At 37.5% G+C, this 16,729-nt stretch overlaps 1 protein-coding gene across 3 annotated transcripts in view; it reads right to left on the bottom strand.

The window, feature by feature from the left end:
• TAFA5 (TAFA chemokine like family member 5) overlaps positions 1-16,729 on the bottom strand; it is a 432,390-nt gene that overhangs the window by 1,159 nt on the left and 414,502 nt on the right. For 2 of the 3 annotated variants that reach the window (XM_057417841.1, XM_057417844.1), the window contains one exon: positions 1-95. This exon is cut by the window's left edge and continues 1,159 nt beyond it. In XM_057417841.1, coding sequence (XP_057273824.1) covers positions 87-95 — 9 coding nt within the window. In that variant the 3' untranslated portion in view covers positions 1-86. Of the gene's footprint in view, positions 96-1,449; positions 1,543-16,729 lie in introns of all 3 variants that reach the window. The other variant, XR_008973288.1, reaches the window with a different exon arrangement.

Raw genomic sequence — 16,729 nt, 5'->3', positions numbered from 1 at the left:
ATGATGATCAACAGCAGTGAAACTTGACTAAGTAGCTCACACAGAGCCTAAACCACTCCTACGAGGATTCTGTGTTGCTGCATTTGTCAGGAGACCTGTAAATCAATAAGAACAAATGAGTCAGTGTCTTAAGTTAAAATCCTGGTTATCTTTGCTGTCCATTATTTTCAAATATACTGTACTGAGATTAGTGAATTAACAGCTACTGAATTAGAAGATATTTTTCACAGCAAACATTTCTCCTGAGAAACAACATATGAACAAACCTATATTTTAATGTTAGAAATATTTATCATTTTAATAATTTTTTCTAATAAACTAATGAATAAAAATGATAATTTACAATAACTTCAATGCCACAGATCTTCTACTAAGCTCCATGCACATTCCTTTTTATAAAAATAATATCACAGAATGTTCTTTTACCTGCATTAAAGTTACATATAACAATATCTAATACACATGGCAATAAAAATGACTATTTACTTTTCACGTATGGGATATGATGAAAAATGGACGTGAAAGCCATGACCATTTATTAAAAAAGCAAGGATGCTTGTACTGGAGGCTTTTCTGCACATAAATTTCCAATGAGCAGTAGAGTGCGCGTAATTTAATCAATACTGCCCTCTAGCGATGCTATTACAAGTGCAAATTAATGTAAAAAATGTTTATTAATAGTCGATTTAATTATAAAATTGTTTTAGTAGCACAGCAATAAAAAAAAACCCAAAAAAACAACAAAAACGAACCCAAACCCCAACAAAACTCCACAAAACAATGGAATGGCTAAAGGACTGCCTGATGAACCTGTTTAAAATAAAAATGGAATGAAAACAGAGGTTTAAAAGAGAAACAGAACCAAAGTTCACACTATTAAAGAAAACAAGAGTACTGGATGACAGCTCAAACACAAAAGAGAAAGTGATGACTGATTTTATACAGCAAGGAGCCATATACTCATGCTCACCCAAAATAACAGTTTAGAAATGGTTTCAAAATTACACAGATATTGTACAAGACAAAATGTTTTGAGATGTATTAAGCAAGCATGATGGTTACAAAATGCGGTTTGAATGCTCAAACACTATCTTCTGCTTTGGCATTGTTCTGTCTCCAAACAGTCAGAACTGTTTACTGATGGAAATATCATGCATAACTCCAGAAAATATTGAACAGTGAATGTGAAAGAATAAAACAAATAAGAAAATACAGTTCACTTGGTTCAAGCCGTGTATCAGATTTAGAGTTTTTCATCCAACCCTCAGAGCATTAAATGAAAGAAATACCTGCCTCCAAATCAATTTAGGGACAGCTTGAAACATATGGATCTCTCTACATGTATGTGGAAAGATAGAAAGATAGATAGACATACAGACAGAGATAGACAAATACTTTCCTTATAAGGCATAAAGTGTATGTCACATATTTCTGCTTTTGTCCTCTCACCTTTTCCAGGAAAAAACACCCCAGAAATCTTGCAAACAGCCTTTCCTTTTCGGACTAGTGATCAGATCTCCAAACCACATGGCCTCAGACAGGCTGAAGGCAAAAAACCTGATTGATTATTGTGGTATATTCCCCTTTTTAAATATACGTTCAGCAAGAGAAATTAAAGTTTTGCTTCTATTAATTTTTCTGTTTCCCCTTTATACTCTTTCTTGGGGTTTCCACTATGCCCCCTATTTCTCTTCCCATTAGAAAAGAACACAACTTTAAAGGTAGTCATATTTTTTATCCAGCAAGACACAAACCAAAAGATTTATGGTTTATTACATTTGAAAGTAAACTACTATTGTATTAAGAATTAGGCTGAGTTAGCTCCATCTTTCCTGAATTATGCTGGAGTGGCCTAAAGCTAAAAGCAACTGCGTAAACTGCTGACGGACTGTGTGTTCGGTGTTTTCACAGTGTGCTTCTGTACCAATATTGGTCCCAAGATGGAGAGAGAATTCAGGTAGAACCACATTCATTTGCAGATACCTGCTGCTTTGTCATTTTATGGATATAAAAGCTTCCTTCCTGACTTGCTATCCCTGTCTCTACTTCACACATCCCTGCTGCGTGAATATGGTATCAACACTTTAAAAGAAGGAGAGAAGAGGGGAGACAATTATGCATTTTAAAAATGCTGAACAGGGCAGAGAGCAAGTTGAAATAAAGTGATGACAGGAAGAGGAACAGATTAGAGAACAGGATGTGAATTTACAACTTTGGACAATGACAGAAGAAAATAGAATTGGGGGGAGGGGTGTGGAAGAGAAGGCATAGGTTAGCTAGGGAAGTTTAAACATCATTTATGAAGGCATGAAAAACACCATGATGAAGGCATGAAAAAGAAGTAAGGTAGGTAATAGGAACAAATGACAGAAAGGAGACAAAGGATAAAAGAGAGCATGAAGAGTCCAGAGAAGAGAAAATGTACACCTACCCTCCCACCTCCTGTTTTTTTCCCTTGTATTCCTCATTACAGATAAATTAATCACTCCCCAGAAAACCAGGCAGATTAAGCAAGAGAAAAGAAAGATTATCAAAATGACCATAAAAGGGACTTCTTTATTATTTATACTAAAAGTTCAAAACCTAAAATAGAATCATACAATTGTTTAGGTTGGAGAAGATCTTTAAGATCAAGTTCAACTGTTAACCTAAGACTGCCAAGTCCACCAACTAAATCATATCCCTAGGTGCCACATCTACACATCTATACTTCCAGGGATGCTGACTCCACAGCTTCCCTGGGCAGCCCGTTCCAGTGCTTGACAACAGTTTCATTGAAGAAATTTTTCCTAATGTCTTATCTAAACCCGTCCTGGCACAACTTGCGTTCATTTCCCTTTGTCCTAACCCTCATAACTTGGGAGAAGAGGCCAACGCCCGCCTCACTACAGTCTCCTTTCAGGTGGTTGTAGAGAGCAATAAGGTCCCACTTGACCTTCTTTTTCTCCAGGCTAAAAAAAACCCAGTTCCCTCAGCTGCTTATCACAGAACTTGCTCTCTAGACCCTTCACCAGCTTCACTGTCCTCTGGACACGATCCAGCACCTCAGCCATGAGCACCCAATTTCTCCAGGGGAATGCTGTGGGAAATAGTGTCAAAGGCTTTAGTAAAGCCTGCATAGACAACATCTACAGCCTTTCCTCATCTAGTAAAGGGGTCGCCTTGTCATAGAAGGACACCAGGTTAATCAACCAGGACTTGCCTTTCATAAACCCATGCTGACTGGGCTTGATCACCAGGTTGTCCGGTACAGACTGTGAAGACACACAAGAGGATCTGCTCCATAACCTTCCCCTGCACAGAGGTCAGGCTGAGTCGCCTATAGTTCCCCAGACCCTCTTTACAGCCCTTCTTGTGGATGAGTGTCACATTTGCTAACCTCCAGTCAATTGGGAGTGCCACAGTTAGCCAGGACTGCTGAGAAATAATGGGAAGTGGCTCGGTTAGGCTCTCTGCCAGCTCCTTCAGTATCCTTTGTGTCTTTTTTTCCCTTCACTTAGGAAATTTGCAGCAGCATCAAATTAAAGAGTCCCAGTACTGATCGCTTAACTACAAGATTTTCTTTTCTGTCCATTTCTACACAGGACTCATGGCAGTTCTAGGTTGCCATTAGGTACCATTGCACAAGTCTTATTTTTTTTTACTGACTTCAATGAAGTCAGAATTTCTTCTCTGTGCTTTAGACTGCAGGTTCAGTTCCTTCTCAAGGAGTCAGATGTTCTGGCTATGTGTCTGGAGAACTCTTGATCTTGTTCAACTTTGAGAGATTGAGTGAGCGTCTAGTACTAGAGACTAAAATATTACCGTATGTTATCTGATTTTTTTTATGTGATGGAAGCCCAAGTTCCTGTGTGCTCCACAGAATTCTGTTCAAGCGGAAAAATGACTGCATATTAATAGATAATCCAAAGCATAAGAAACAATGCATTTCATATGACCATATATATCTTATAATTTTTGAATGGCTTGAATATGTCCTAAGAGTGTTTACACAATTGTTACATAGTCCACTTAATTCCTCGTATTCTGGAGGGAGTAGAATAACAATGAATACCATTATCTCCAGCTGTGCCCTAATGGCAAATAAAGTAATTTACTGTTTCATTCCTATGAGTCAAAGACAGACAAAACATTATTCAAGCCACCTTGAGGAACTGGGAATATGTGGTGATTTTCTGACAGGATTTCCACCAAAAGAAACTCACTCAAAACCCTCTGTCTGTCCTTCAGTGTGGTATGATTGAATTCAGTGACAAAATGTTTTAATTTCTCACCACAAACCAGAAAACTGAACCAGACTTACTATAACTGGCAAATATTTTCAGAGTTAGGACTGAGTTTCAAGTACATCTTGCCTGACCTTTTATTTTAAATAGAACCTGCATAAAAAACAACAATACCATGTCAAGCCTGGCAAAGCCTTAGCAGTTTCATCTGGTTTCCACTCTCTATTTTTTGAACAAAAATGAAAGTCAGAGTGAACCAAAGTCATTATTTTTGCTACAGTAGCCAAGTGCCTTTACATGATTGCCTGTTGAAGTTACATTGACACTTTATGATGACAACTCTGAACTATCTATCATGTTTCCAGTGCTGATTTCTGGAAATTTTCTGGATGCCTACAGAGAAATTGGTCATATTAAAGAGATTTCAGTGTTGCTTTACAGATGAACTACTTGTCTGAAGTGTGGATTGTGCACTTTCAACTACGGTCTTAAAAATGACTTCTGTGAGTCTTAGGATTCTGTATGGCACACATCAATGTAAATGGCTTTTGGTTTTGGCTTAGGGTTTTTTGTACAAAGTTAGAGATGGATGTAGGTTGGGCCAGTCTCTGCCTCACAAGCCTACTCATAAAGGAAACAGTTCCAAACCTTTTTACCAACTGATGGCAAGTCAGATAAAGCAACGTCTTTCCTCTCTGCTTCTGCAGCTGTCTCTTCTAGTCTCTGAAAAACGAAGCATGTATAATGCAGGAAGAAAGATATAAAAGCATTAAAATGCCCAAGGAAAACCTTATGCTACCTTGCAAGATACCTCATGCTTTATGGGAATAAAAATGTAAATTTCTGGTGATGATCCAAGCAGTAGCAATGACCTGTTGTATTTATGAGAACTCTCACAGTCCCTCCTGAAAATTTATTCTGTTTTTCTCCCTTCTTCTCCCTTTCTCCATGCTGTTCATATATGCAAATTGAACTGTTTAGTCTTCAGGAAAATACAAGTTAATCTAACTTTAAAGTGTCTGCAGCTACTAAGAATAAGATAAAGAAGCATGGACGCTCCTATACTTAGTAGTGCTGTATTCTGACTCACTGAGCTAGCCATACTCTTCAAGTTGTAATACCTGCAGAACTAGGAAAAATAACATTGATCAAATTCAGTGTCTGTGCTTGGGTGAATGTTTATAAAAAGCAGCCTAGTGTATTATGTACACAGATAATACCTTCCTGTGCTGCACTCCAACAAAGCAGCATTCATGAGTTACAGACAACAGAATCCAATCACTAGCCACCTTCTAGAACATGCCCTTTCTTAACATCCACTATCTGGACTGGACTTTTTTTATCATTTCTACTATTCAAGTCAAGCACAGAAAGAAGTATTTATTCCAACTCTGAGACTCTTTGCAAATGAGATATTTTTTTTCCAATAACAATTACTTTGATATTACTGATCTGTCCAGAATGAACACCAAAAAGTGCCATTTCCCCTTAAATAACACTCCCAGCCCTATCTTCTCAATTTGCCCTGACCACCTGCCAGGACTATTATTTTGATTATTCATTTCCTTTTCTATCAAAATCCTGTTTCCCTCATGCTACCTTTTTGAACTCACAAGATCTTGGAATGTTCTAGGTCAGATCATACATTCCTCCTTTCTTCTCAATTGCCCATTCCTACATAAGCAATACTAGAGAAGGCAGTGGGACTGTTCTTATAACTAGATAATCCTTACAATGAATGAAACTGTTAGAACAAAGTGTTGTAACTCAGCTGACCATGGGTCGTGTAGGTGACCTGTGTTTAAGAGCTCAGCCTTAGGTATATATAATAATACAAGCTTGCTTTTCAGCATCTGAACATACGCTAAGAAAAAGCAATGGAGGTGGCAGAAGAGGTGGCAGCAAGAATATCTGTGCTCAGAACATTCAAAGCTGTTGAGCACAAAGGTGATCATGGAGTAGCATTTAGAGCTGTTGTGGATCAGACAGGTCTCATTCTGCCCCCATGAAAGTCTAAAGCTAGCTCCTTGAAGTAATATGGATAGAAAGATGGTATGATGAAGAGGATCACATATTTTGCAAGGCATAACAATGCAAACCAGAGTGTCTTAATCTCTAATGTGCTGGGTAAAAGCAAACACACTTAAAACAACACTACTGAAAGGCCTTGAGCAAGTAACCCAATTGTATCTGATTTCTCTTTGCTTTGGTTAGAGGGGTACACCTAGATGAAGTTTAGCACCAGGTAAAACTAAGAAAGGTTTGTAACTGGCACAGAATTGTAAACTTGAGAAATGACTACTTACTTTTTTCCCTTCTTTTTACTCTTCAAATAAAAGCAACTGTAATATTAACAGAATTGAAAGTGTGCAAGGACAGCTAGGGGCTTTCCTTAGGGTAGTGAAAAAATAACCTGGATTTATTATTCCTGAGACTTTTCTCTAAGGTAGGAGAGAGTTTCAAATTAAATCAGGAATGAATCTAAGACTCTATTTTTATTTAAACACAGTAAATTTAATGTAGACTGAATCCTGAATATTCATACCTACATGCCTATATTGAAAACATACTCTTTATATGTTAAAAAATCTGAACAAAGACATAACTGCAATTACATAAAACATTACTCTGAAAAAGTGCCTTAAATATTTGTGTGCTAATAAAAATCTATCAAATATAATGATCTTACATAAAATAATGCTTGTATTGCCACAAAAGACTATCTCATGAAGACAGTGATGTGAATTTTAAAGCTATTAATCTACTTAATAAAGGAAAGAAAACCCCCAACAACCCACGAGTCATCGTTGAAGTCCACAAACAAATGCAAACTGTTACTTTTTCTTCTCTAATTAGATGAGAAGACTGTTCAGGGATATGTGTGAGTGACATCTGATTGACAGGCAGCTGGTCTGGAGCAAAATTTCACACTCATAATAGAAACTGGAACAGTGATTTCCTAGGATGGATTGTGAAAATAGTTAAACTTAGATGAATAATACACTGAAAAGGAAACATGCTTTTAGATGGACTATTCAGGATATTTCATCCATTAAAAGAGGTAATTTTGACTTACAAAGCATGAGCTTTAAACAGAAAGTTCAACTGCAAGTAAAGGAACTGAATAGACAGTGTTCACCAGTGAGATACTATGTCTGCTTTATGTATTCCATCTGACAATTTATTGCTTAAGAAAGCAGTCATGTTTAGCATCATTCCAGAAAGCAATGTAGCACAGCAGATGACTTTAACAAGCAATCTCTATAAATATGTATGCTAAATAAATCTCTATTTAAAATTGCTCTGCTTAGCCTTTGTCTATGACTTGAGGAGAAAGTAGTAAGTGAACAACTGGGGTGAGAGGGAATAAAGAAGGAATAGATATATGTAGGTCAGGTAAGAACAATACAGGAGGGTTTTTATTCTCTCATAGCCCTGTTTGAAAACAAATGTAAGAACATACACAGCATTCTTCTATAGAAATAACACACGGGCATCCACTGCAAACAGAAAAGCAAGTATGGCCTTCAGTAAAGCTTGAATGTACATGGCCATGTGTATAGAAGAAAGCCCACCACTGCTCTTAATCCTTACATCGACTGCAAACGGCACATTTTTCAAAGGAAAAAGTTTCTGAACCAAAATTTACACATGGAAAACAACACAAGCATGTCTCAGCACAAATTAATTCATCTTTTTAAACATTGATTCTACTCTGCAAAACCAAAAATTTCCAGCCTAACAGATTGTTACACCCTTGTTAACAGGTTTATGAGATTTAGTTCCTGGCCTCAAAGGCACATTATAAAATGCAAAAAATTCTTTCCTAAAACACTTCACCACAGAAACAGTGAGGCTCTTCAGGAAAGTGAAAGATAATGATCTCATCTAAAATATCCTTTTGTACACCTATGCTCATCCTCCAGTTTTAAGTTTTGCATGACTATGGTAAAGCTGTAAAGAAGGATGAGACAGAGAATTTAAGGATCATTATCCCAAACTTGCAAATTAAAACATTTTTAATACCTTATTTGGCAAAGCAGACAAGCAGACACCTAAATTATACTGTGTAGCGCTTTGATTAAAGGTGCAAGCATATTTTAACATAACAAACCTAGGGATGCATATAATGCAGTAGTTCAAAAACCAACCAGTGTGTCACTGTAAACTGTAGGCAGAGCACTCTGTTCACTGTGCAGCATATTGGATCTGATTTCTTTGGCAAGATCACCATTGCCCTCCCTATCCCATTTCTGTGATATTTTGGCAAGCTGTGCTGTGGTAATCAGATTTCTGCAGTAGCCTGAAAACAAATAACAAAAGAGGAAAAATAAACTGTGGCAAATGTCAAGGAATTTTCTATAATTTACAATGAATTTTACACAGACAAAAACCAGAACTATATAATAAAAGTAGCTGCAATACAACTTCCAGAGAGCAGGAGAGGAAGTGAATTTGATCTCTCGACACACAAAGATAGCAGTCTCAGAGAATCTTCTCACCTCATCTAGTTCCATGTGTCTCATAGAAGTGGGGTTAATCCCCTACTTTATAGTAACCTTTCTCAATCAGATTTTAGGGTTTCCTAGCCTATTGTCTCTTCCATGACAGCCCTTCAACTCCCCATTATTACAATCTCCTTGGATCAAGTTCAGATTATGAGACCTAAATGTGGGTATCTATATGTAAAGTACAATCTCAGTCAAGGTCAACAAAATCTCTAGTTCAATTCTGCCAAAACATAGATGTTTAGTGCCTGTGGGACATACTTGAGCATCTGCCCTGACCTCCAGATGCTGCTTCAAAATGCCTTGTGTCATATATTTGAACTCCTGAACACACCTCAAGACTCCTGGAACATCTACGCTGCCCTGGACACATGAGTTCAGAGAACTGAATTCTGCACTTACTCTCTTTTCTCAAGCTGAGGAGTTCCAGGCAGATCCTGCTTGTGACTCACTAGGCCTCATTTTGTCACAGATGACCCACTAGACCCTAGTGTAACTCCACATGCATCGCTGCCCAAAACGTATTTTGTGATTGAGCATTTCCTCTGGGTTGAGTCTCACAGATGGCAGGGATAAGGAGTAAGATACCAATCTTATGATCAGTCTCTGTGCCTAAAAAGCAAGCATTTGTGGTTCAGTTAGCTAAAACAACAAGACAGACCATGAAACTTTTATGTGGGTCCATCCTTAAGAAATGTTACTACAGAGATCACACAATCCTAGAAGTTCAAGGGGATGGGACCACAGATAAGCATGCTATTACACTAAGCACGTGTCATTACAAGTGTTAGAAGAGCTGTCAAATTGTTTCTTAGAAATATTTATCCAACCTTTGTTATCTTTCAAGCTTGTCTTCACATTATAAGAATGACAAATAGTAACATCAGACCTTGAGAATACTTAAAAAATGATTGAGCTATTTAAGAGATTTTTCTGGGTTAAATCAGAGTAAAATGTTTTCCATTCCTCACTTGCTCCAATTGTAGGTGTAAAATGGACCTTGCTGGTTCCTAAAACATTTACTCAGATGAAATTCAATGAACCTGAGAAGCAAATAAGCTTCAGGTGAAGACAGGGATCAAGGTATAGTATTGACAGTGTCATTAGTGAATCCAGTGTGGTGGATCACACAGTACCTGTGCTGTTCATCACAGTACCATTTCAGAGTTCATAATCTAATGCAACAAACCAAACCCAGGAACTGCTAACTTATTTTTTAATATAACATTTGATACTTTAGGACATTACTCTGATAATTATGGTAAGATTTTTGCTGGTGAGAACTCACAGATTTCTTTTTCTCATCTTAGATTTTCCCAGATTTGAAAAAAAATATACAAGAGATTTGAAAGACTTCAGCTGCTGGCAGCTATCAAGCCCTTGGTTCCTCTGGTATGTCTGGGTTTGTGAGGGGGAGGTTCTCAAGACAGAAGGAAGAGATATCACCATGTTTTAGCAGTTACAAGAAAGTACATCAAAGTTAAGGGGATAGGTCCTAAAATATTAACTATAGTCCAGATGGCCTGCGTGGGTGAAACTTGAGAATGTTTAATGAGAAATCACACAAAACTCAGATGCTATAGAAACAAGAGACAAAACAGAAAAAGAGGAGAATGTATTACTGACTCTGCCAGACATGCTAGGCAACATTTCATAAATATCAGATGGAAGAAGCCATGATCAATCTTTCTTTTGAGGTCAGAAATTACATGCCACACAGAATAGGACTAATGCACAAATGAAATTACATGGTTTGAGTTTCTGCTGTCAGAAGGAGACCTGTATATTCTCCTCAGAACAGGTCTTGGCTTAGGCTATGGGTTTCTTGAAGATGTCATTTTATCAAGGTTAACTAACAAGACATAGTTTCTGTTTCTCTGGCATTAGCCCTTTTTTGAAAATTAAACAAAAATGGAAAAAAGGCAATTTTTTTTTTTAATAGTATAAGAGGAAATATGCTGTGTAGGAGACAATGTGGGTGTGTTCCACAGATTCTGTAAGATTCATAGGGACTATTGTGGGAATTACAACACAGGCAGGAAAGCTATTGAAAGACAGTCTTGCAAGGTACAAGCATAAAATTTGCCCCAGCATTCATAGCTGTTTGTAAGGCTTAGCTACAGCTCTTCTCTACACACAGTGATTAACTTTGTTCTTAAAGTGTTTTATCACTGTTAGACTCAATAGGTGCTAGAATATGTAAAATTGGTTTTGAATAATTTTGTTTAAGAAGAAAATGGTATTTAAAAAAGTTAAACTTTCATTTTAAAGTGAATCAATTAATTTTGCATCCCAGGAGTAGTACTGTGTGATAAGATATGCTATATGAGCAAATACTATTAATTCTGACATTTATTACTGAAATAATTAACTTCACTTGTTAGTAAGAACTGAATTGAATGTCTTATTTTCAGTGTCACAGTGATATCTGTTTGTGCTGTGTTGGTGTCAGACAACAGAACTGAGCATTGGAATAGGTTGTCCAGACAGACTGTGGAGTCTCCTTCTGCAGAGATACTCAAGAGCCATCTGGACACAGTCCTGAGTAATGTGCTTTAGGTGACCCCAATTGAGCAGGGAGATTGGACAAGATGATCTCCTGTGATCCCTTGCAACCTCAAGCATTCTATGATCCTGTGATTCTGTGAAACTATATAACGCTTCTATCTGAAAAAGAAAAACCTTGGTTGCAGTAATTATCCCATTGACCTTTGGGCATCTAAAAGCCTAATTTAGGATTTTGCTAGTCAAGGACAATTTACGGAAAAGCAGTTTGAGGTCAGTTTGACAGTGCATACTGCAACTATGTACACTTATCATGGTTATCCGATTTAGATGCCTCCAGTCAGAACACATAAATCATACCAAATGCTCTAAAAGCATATATCCTGATAGTCTTTGAGAAAAACACAATTGCTTTTATCATGTAAATGAAATTTAACCTCCCCTTTTGGAAGGACCTATGTCTCTCCACTGATGATAGACAAGGCAAACAGCAACTAGGTTCTGAAGTCATGTGATTGGTAACTGCGTTATATAAAGGAATGTATCGCATTCTCACTAATTATTTTTTTTATACTTTAAAAAATATGTTGCTTGTATTGCTTGGTTTTTTTTTTTTTTTTTTTTTTTTTTTAATAAACAACTGTATGCTATGCAACTTTTAAAGAGAAGATGTTGTTTTCATTTTCCTAGAAAAAAATATTTCAAGCTAAGATATCAGCAGGAAAACAGCTGCTTTTCTAATTAGTACATTTGATGCGTAGCTTCTTTTCATTACAGAACAGAGAGGGGACACTTTGATCTAGATGTTTTTGTCAGTGTTAACTAGCATGAGGCCCTAATAATTTAAAAATAAGACAATCACAAATAAAATGTATACCTAAAAATTATTTGTTCAAAATATCCTATTATAACACATCAGTAGGAATGAAACACATTCTAATCGGTACTGATACATCATGAAACAATGTCATAATAGTAATGAAAATGAGAAATACAATGATATAATTAAAAATTTTCTTTTGGATTAAAAAATTAAAAGTATTGAAATACTTCAATGCAAAAAAATAAGTGAAAATTCCAAATTTAAACAAATACAATTAGTTATTGCTCTGACAGATTGTTTATTCAACAGGCTCAGGAGAGTTTGAAATTATCAATGAATATTCTCCCTTTCCTTTTAAAAACTCCATACTGGCACATTATCTGAGTAAAAGTTAGGCGTGACGAGCGTTCACTTTTTTACAACATAGGCACTGCAAAGTGTTTAAGCTTACTCTGATAAAGTGTGCTCAATTAACTGTAACACTTGCTCTTCATACTGACTTCTAAAATGTAAACCAGCTTCAAAATTGGGTGATAGAAGACCTTTTAACCCTGATCTTCAGTTTAAAGGTGTACTTATGTTGATATTTGATTACGCCAGTGTTCTTTAAATATTGGAGTGTCTGCTTATTCCACCAATAAGCTCTGTTCCTGGGAATTTTCACTCAAAATCCTGTGGTAAGTCAACAGCTCTGACATCTGAAACGCTCTGGGCTGACTCCATTATCATTCCTAGTAATGATACTGCTCTGATCACTTACAAGATGCACAGCTGTCTGATAGGCCAAAACTATACAAACAGCATTAAAATTTTGGAAAGAAATTATATGGATTGTAAGCAGACATAACTCAGAAGCTAAAGATTCAGATCTTTATTAATGGAAAAAAAGGGATAAATACGTTTTGATTTAAAGCCTCATGCATAGTTTGATTTGAAATTCTTTCCAAGAGTTATCAAAAGCTGTCAATTGCCATTTGCTGTGCTAACTTGAGACATTAATGTACTTAAATATAAGTATACTTTTTTGTTTTTCTGCAATCCTGCAGATTCTCCTGAGACCATTAGAACTGGCTTATTTCCCAGACATCTCTGCAAAGGATATTCTGCTCATAGAAAATGCAACATAGAGTGTCCTCAAGTGAAAAGTGTGGCAAAGCACTTCTGTTTGGCAAGTTTGTGAGTTAAGGGAAAGAAGAGCTTTGTCCTCAAGATAAGAATGATAAAGTGAATTCTTGGCTAAGAGCTTAAGGCTTACAAAATGACAAATAATTAAAATAAATGCTCTATGGACCTTTTGCCAAATAAATGTAATTAGTTACATGTTGATTAAATTTCTGATATTTAATATCTGTAATAAAAAGCTTTTGATTTATGACTGTTCAACTGTATGACCACAGACTGTAGATGTCTCAATTCAATTCCTACCACAAAAAAGGCATATGGTCTGTTGTAATATCTAAAATATCAGCTAACGGCCATACTTTACCTTAAACACAGTTCACAGCTATCAATCACATACAAATGAAAGTTATTCACTGGACTTCTGAAGAGGGAATACAGGGTACACTTCTGTTAACACTTCAAATCACAGAAAGAGGTAAGGGGCCTAAGGAGGTATTTAGGTGCAGTATCTGGAAACAGCAAGGCTGTTAGCACAGCAGAGTTATTCAACTTTATTACGTCAGAGAATCACTTAGCTGATTTGTGTGAGTTTGCAGGTTCTGGTTAATACTTCTTTGGTGGATGTCTTACAGTGCAATGTCAACCTGTTCACAGCTCCAAGTCTATTTTTAATCAGATGATGTGTAAAGAACTATTCAAGTATTTTCTTCCTTTTTGTTTCTTAAGGTTCCCTTTGAAAGAACATCATCTTCCTAGGTTGCAGTACTATGTTCTCCCTCCTCCTTACAATGTTCCTGTGGTATGCACAGTGGTACAAGTAAAACAAGGTTTAATGCTTGTCCTCCCTTACTTTAATTCCAGACTAGAGACAAAATAGATTTCAATTCCTACACAGAAAAGAGAACAGAGCACAAGATTCTTTGCTTCATCATTTTTAGCTAGGTCTAACCACTAAGTCCAAGGGTTCAGTTCAGTAACCCCAGCATGCTATGTGCAGACGTCTCAGTGTACTGAATGCTGATAGATCTGACCAGGCTCGTGATTATGGGTGCTTGCCTACTTTTCTTCACCAGGAACAGCTCCTAGTAGCAAAGCTGGGTGGTAGCTGTGGGAACTGCCTGACAGAGGAATAAATTGCAGAAGACCAGCCACTTCTTTGAAGAGAATCAGTCTTCTACAATCTTCTCCCTTACATGTACTATTTGACAAAAGTCTGCAAAGGGAGAGGTAGAGCAGAATACCTGACTTCTGACAAATTGACTTGGTACAAGCTTGGACAGCCCCAATCCCCAGAGGTTCCCAGAACTATTAGACCCCAGGCACTTAGCCTGCAGAATGACATTCAGACTCCATGAAACTTCCTGAGGGATTGGATTCTGGCATTGTTATAAAAAGGCGGCTGTTGAATTCTTCCCCTGCTCTAGGTTTTGAGGAAATTACCTTTATATTCAGTGCTTTGTGCAGAAGCCCCAAGTACCAATATGCACCCGATCAGCCTCATTTCAGACTTAAATGAGGGAATATGCACTTAGTGGATATTAAACGCACGTAGCTCAGTTCTGCCACAGTAGCCACACCTCTGGGTGCGTGCAGAAGTAAAATGTTATGCCTGTAATCAACTGTATGCAAATGATGTGCCTGACTGCCTGTAAGGTAAAAATAGATTGTTTATAAAATGACAAGGACCAAGGATACTAGGCAGGATATTTGTTGAAAACAGTCTTGGATTTCAGCCTTATCAATAAACCAGGAAGAGAATATACAGAAAGATATTGCACTACAGAATTCAAGTAAGCTATGGTTCCATTTAAGAAAGCCTATTTCCCTGTGTACTGCCTCTGATAATCTGCCTCCATTAACATTTGTGCCTTAATCACCACACCAAATCTATCAAAAAACATTTTCAAATTCACATTCTTGACCTCACTGTTAGAAAGCTCTTACCCCTGTACTGACCATGGGCTATAGTCCTCAGGAACTATGAAAAGTTTTCCTGTTTTCAAACCCCTTCCTCCTAGTTTCAGAGTCACAACCATTCATTTATTTTCCTCTTGGATATAAGGAAGGTAAAATTTAAGGCATTTCTGCTGGGAGTAGGTAGCAAGGACAGAAGATGCACCAAAAATTTCTCTGTGGTTTTGAAGAGCACTTCCTCCATGGTAAGACTACTTTTATCATTCATATTTTGTAAAAACAAAAACACCACACAAATACCCCCAACCACATCTCATGCAATTTAATTTTACTAAAATATCTTATTTAATAAAAAATGAAAGTAAAAACATTCCACAAGCAGGCCTCTCTTGCTACCAGAAACAAAGAAAAGTCCTATGGATTATGGTATATGTACATAAAAAAAAAAAAAATCTGCCACACTGGCCTGGCTGTTTAATGGTAAAGGTTGCATACTACTTTGCAGAAGATTTTCTCTTCTATGATTTTCATTTGAAAGCAATGCAAGTATTTGACCAAATCTTCTGAGGGCATGCACATATAGACTGCCTTTAAGCGAATCCCTTTCCAGCCTCCTCAAACTCACCTCTCATGATCACCACCTGCTGATTGAAATTTAAGTAGAATAAATGGGGCAAAATTGAAGGTGAAGTGGCGGGCTGTCCTGTGTTTCATAAAAAAAGATTTTATTTGGAGATGAAATCATGCTACACACCTCAAGTTAAAGCATGAGTCCATTAGCATATGGGATCATTATATGTGTACTTGGAGAAAAAACAAAACAAAACAACCAAACTGCACATAGCTGTTCAATTAGAATATTAAGCAATTTTAACACTCATTCTACTAACAAGATGTAGGATGGCTCTACAGAGGGATTTGGATAGGCTGGATTGATGTGATGAAGCCAATGGTATGAGGTTCAACAAGGCTCAGTGCTGGGTCCTGTACTTGAGTCACAACAACCTCATGCAATGCTACAGGCTTAGGGAGGAGTGCCTGGAAAGCTGCCCAGAGGAAAAGGACCTGGGGGTGCTGATTGACGGCCACTGAGCATAAGCAAGCTTGTGCCCAGGCAGCCAAGAAGGCCAATGGCATCTTGGCCTGTATCAGTGTTCTGGGTTCAGCAGCAGCATTTTTCTCCTTCTTGGTAGCTGGTGCAGTGCTGTGTTTTTGACTTTCAGCCTGAGAACAACACTGATAACACCGATGTTTTCAGTTGTTGCTCAGTAATGTTTACTCTGACCAAGGACTTTGTGAGTCTCATGCTCTGCCAGGGAGGAGGGGAAGCTGGGAGGAAGCAGAGACAGGACACCTGACCCAAACTGACCAAAGAGGTATTACATACTACAGCATGTCATGCCCAGTATATGAACTGGGGGCAGTTATCCGGAAGGGTTAGATCACTGCTCGGGTCCGGCTGGTTATCCATTGGCAGGTGGTGAACAGTTGTATTCTCTTCCCTTATTATTTCCCTTATCATTATTATTATTGGTGGTAGCAGCAGTGATTTGTGTTATAGCTTAGTTACTGGACTGTTCTTATCTCAACCCGTGGGAGTTGCATTCTTTTGATTCTCCTCCCCATCCCTC

This window comes from Pezoporus wallicus, unplaced genomic scaffold (assembly GCF_028554395.1).
Source record: "Pezoporus wallicus isolate ANWC-B61680 ecotype Strahan unplaced genomic scaffold, APGP_CSIRO_Pwel_v1 contig_5542, whole genome shotgun sequence".
Lineage (NCBI taxonomy): Eukaryota > Metazoa > Chordata > Aves > Psittaciformes > Psittacidae > Pezoporus > Pezoporus wallicus.
Note: the sequence above shows the minus strand (reverse complement) of the source record. Positions and strands in the feature narration are given on the sequence as shown.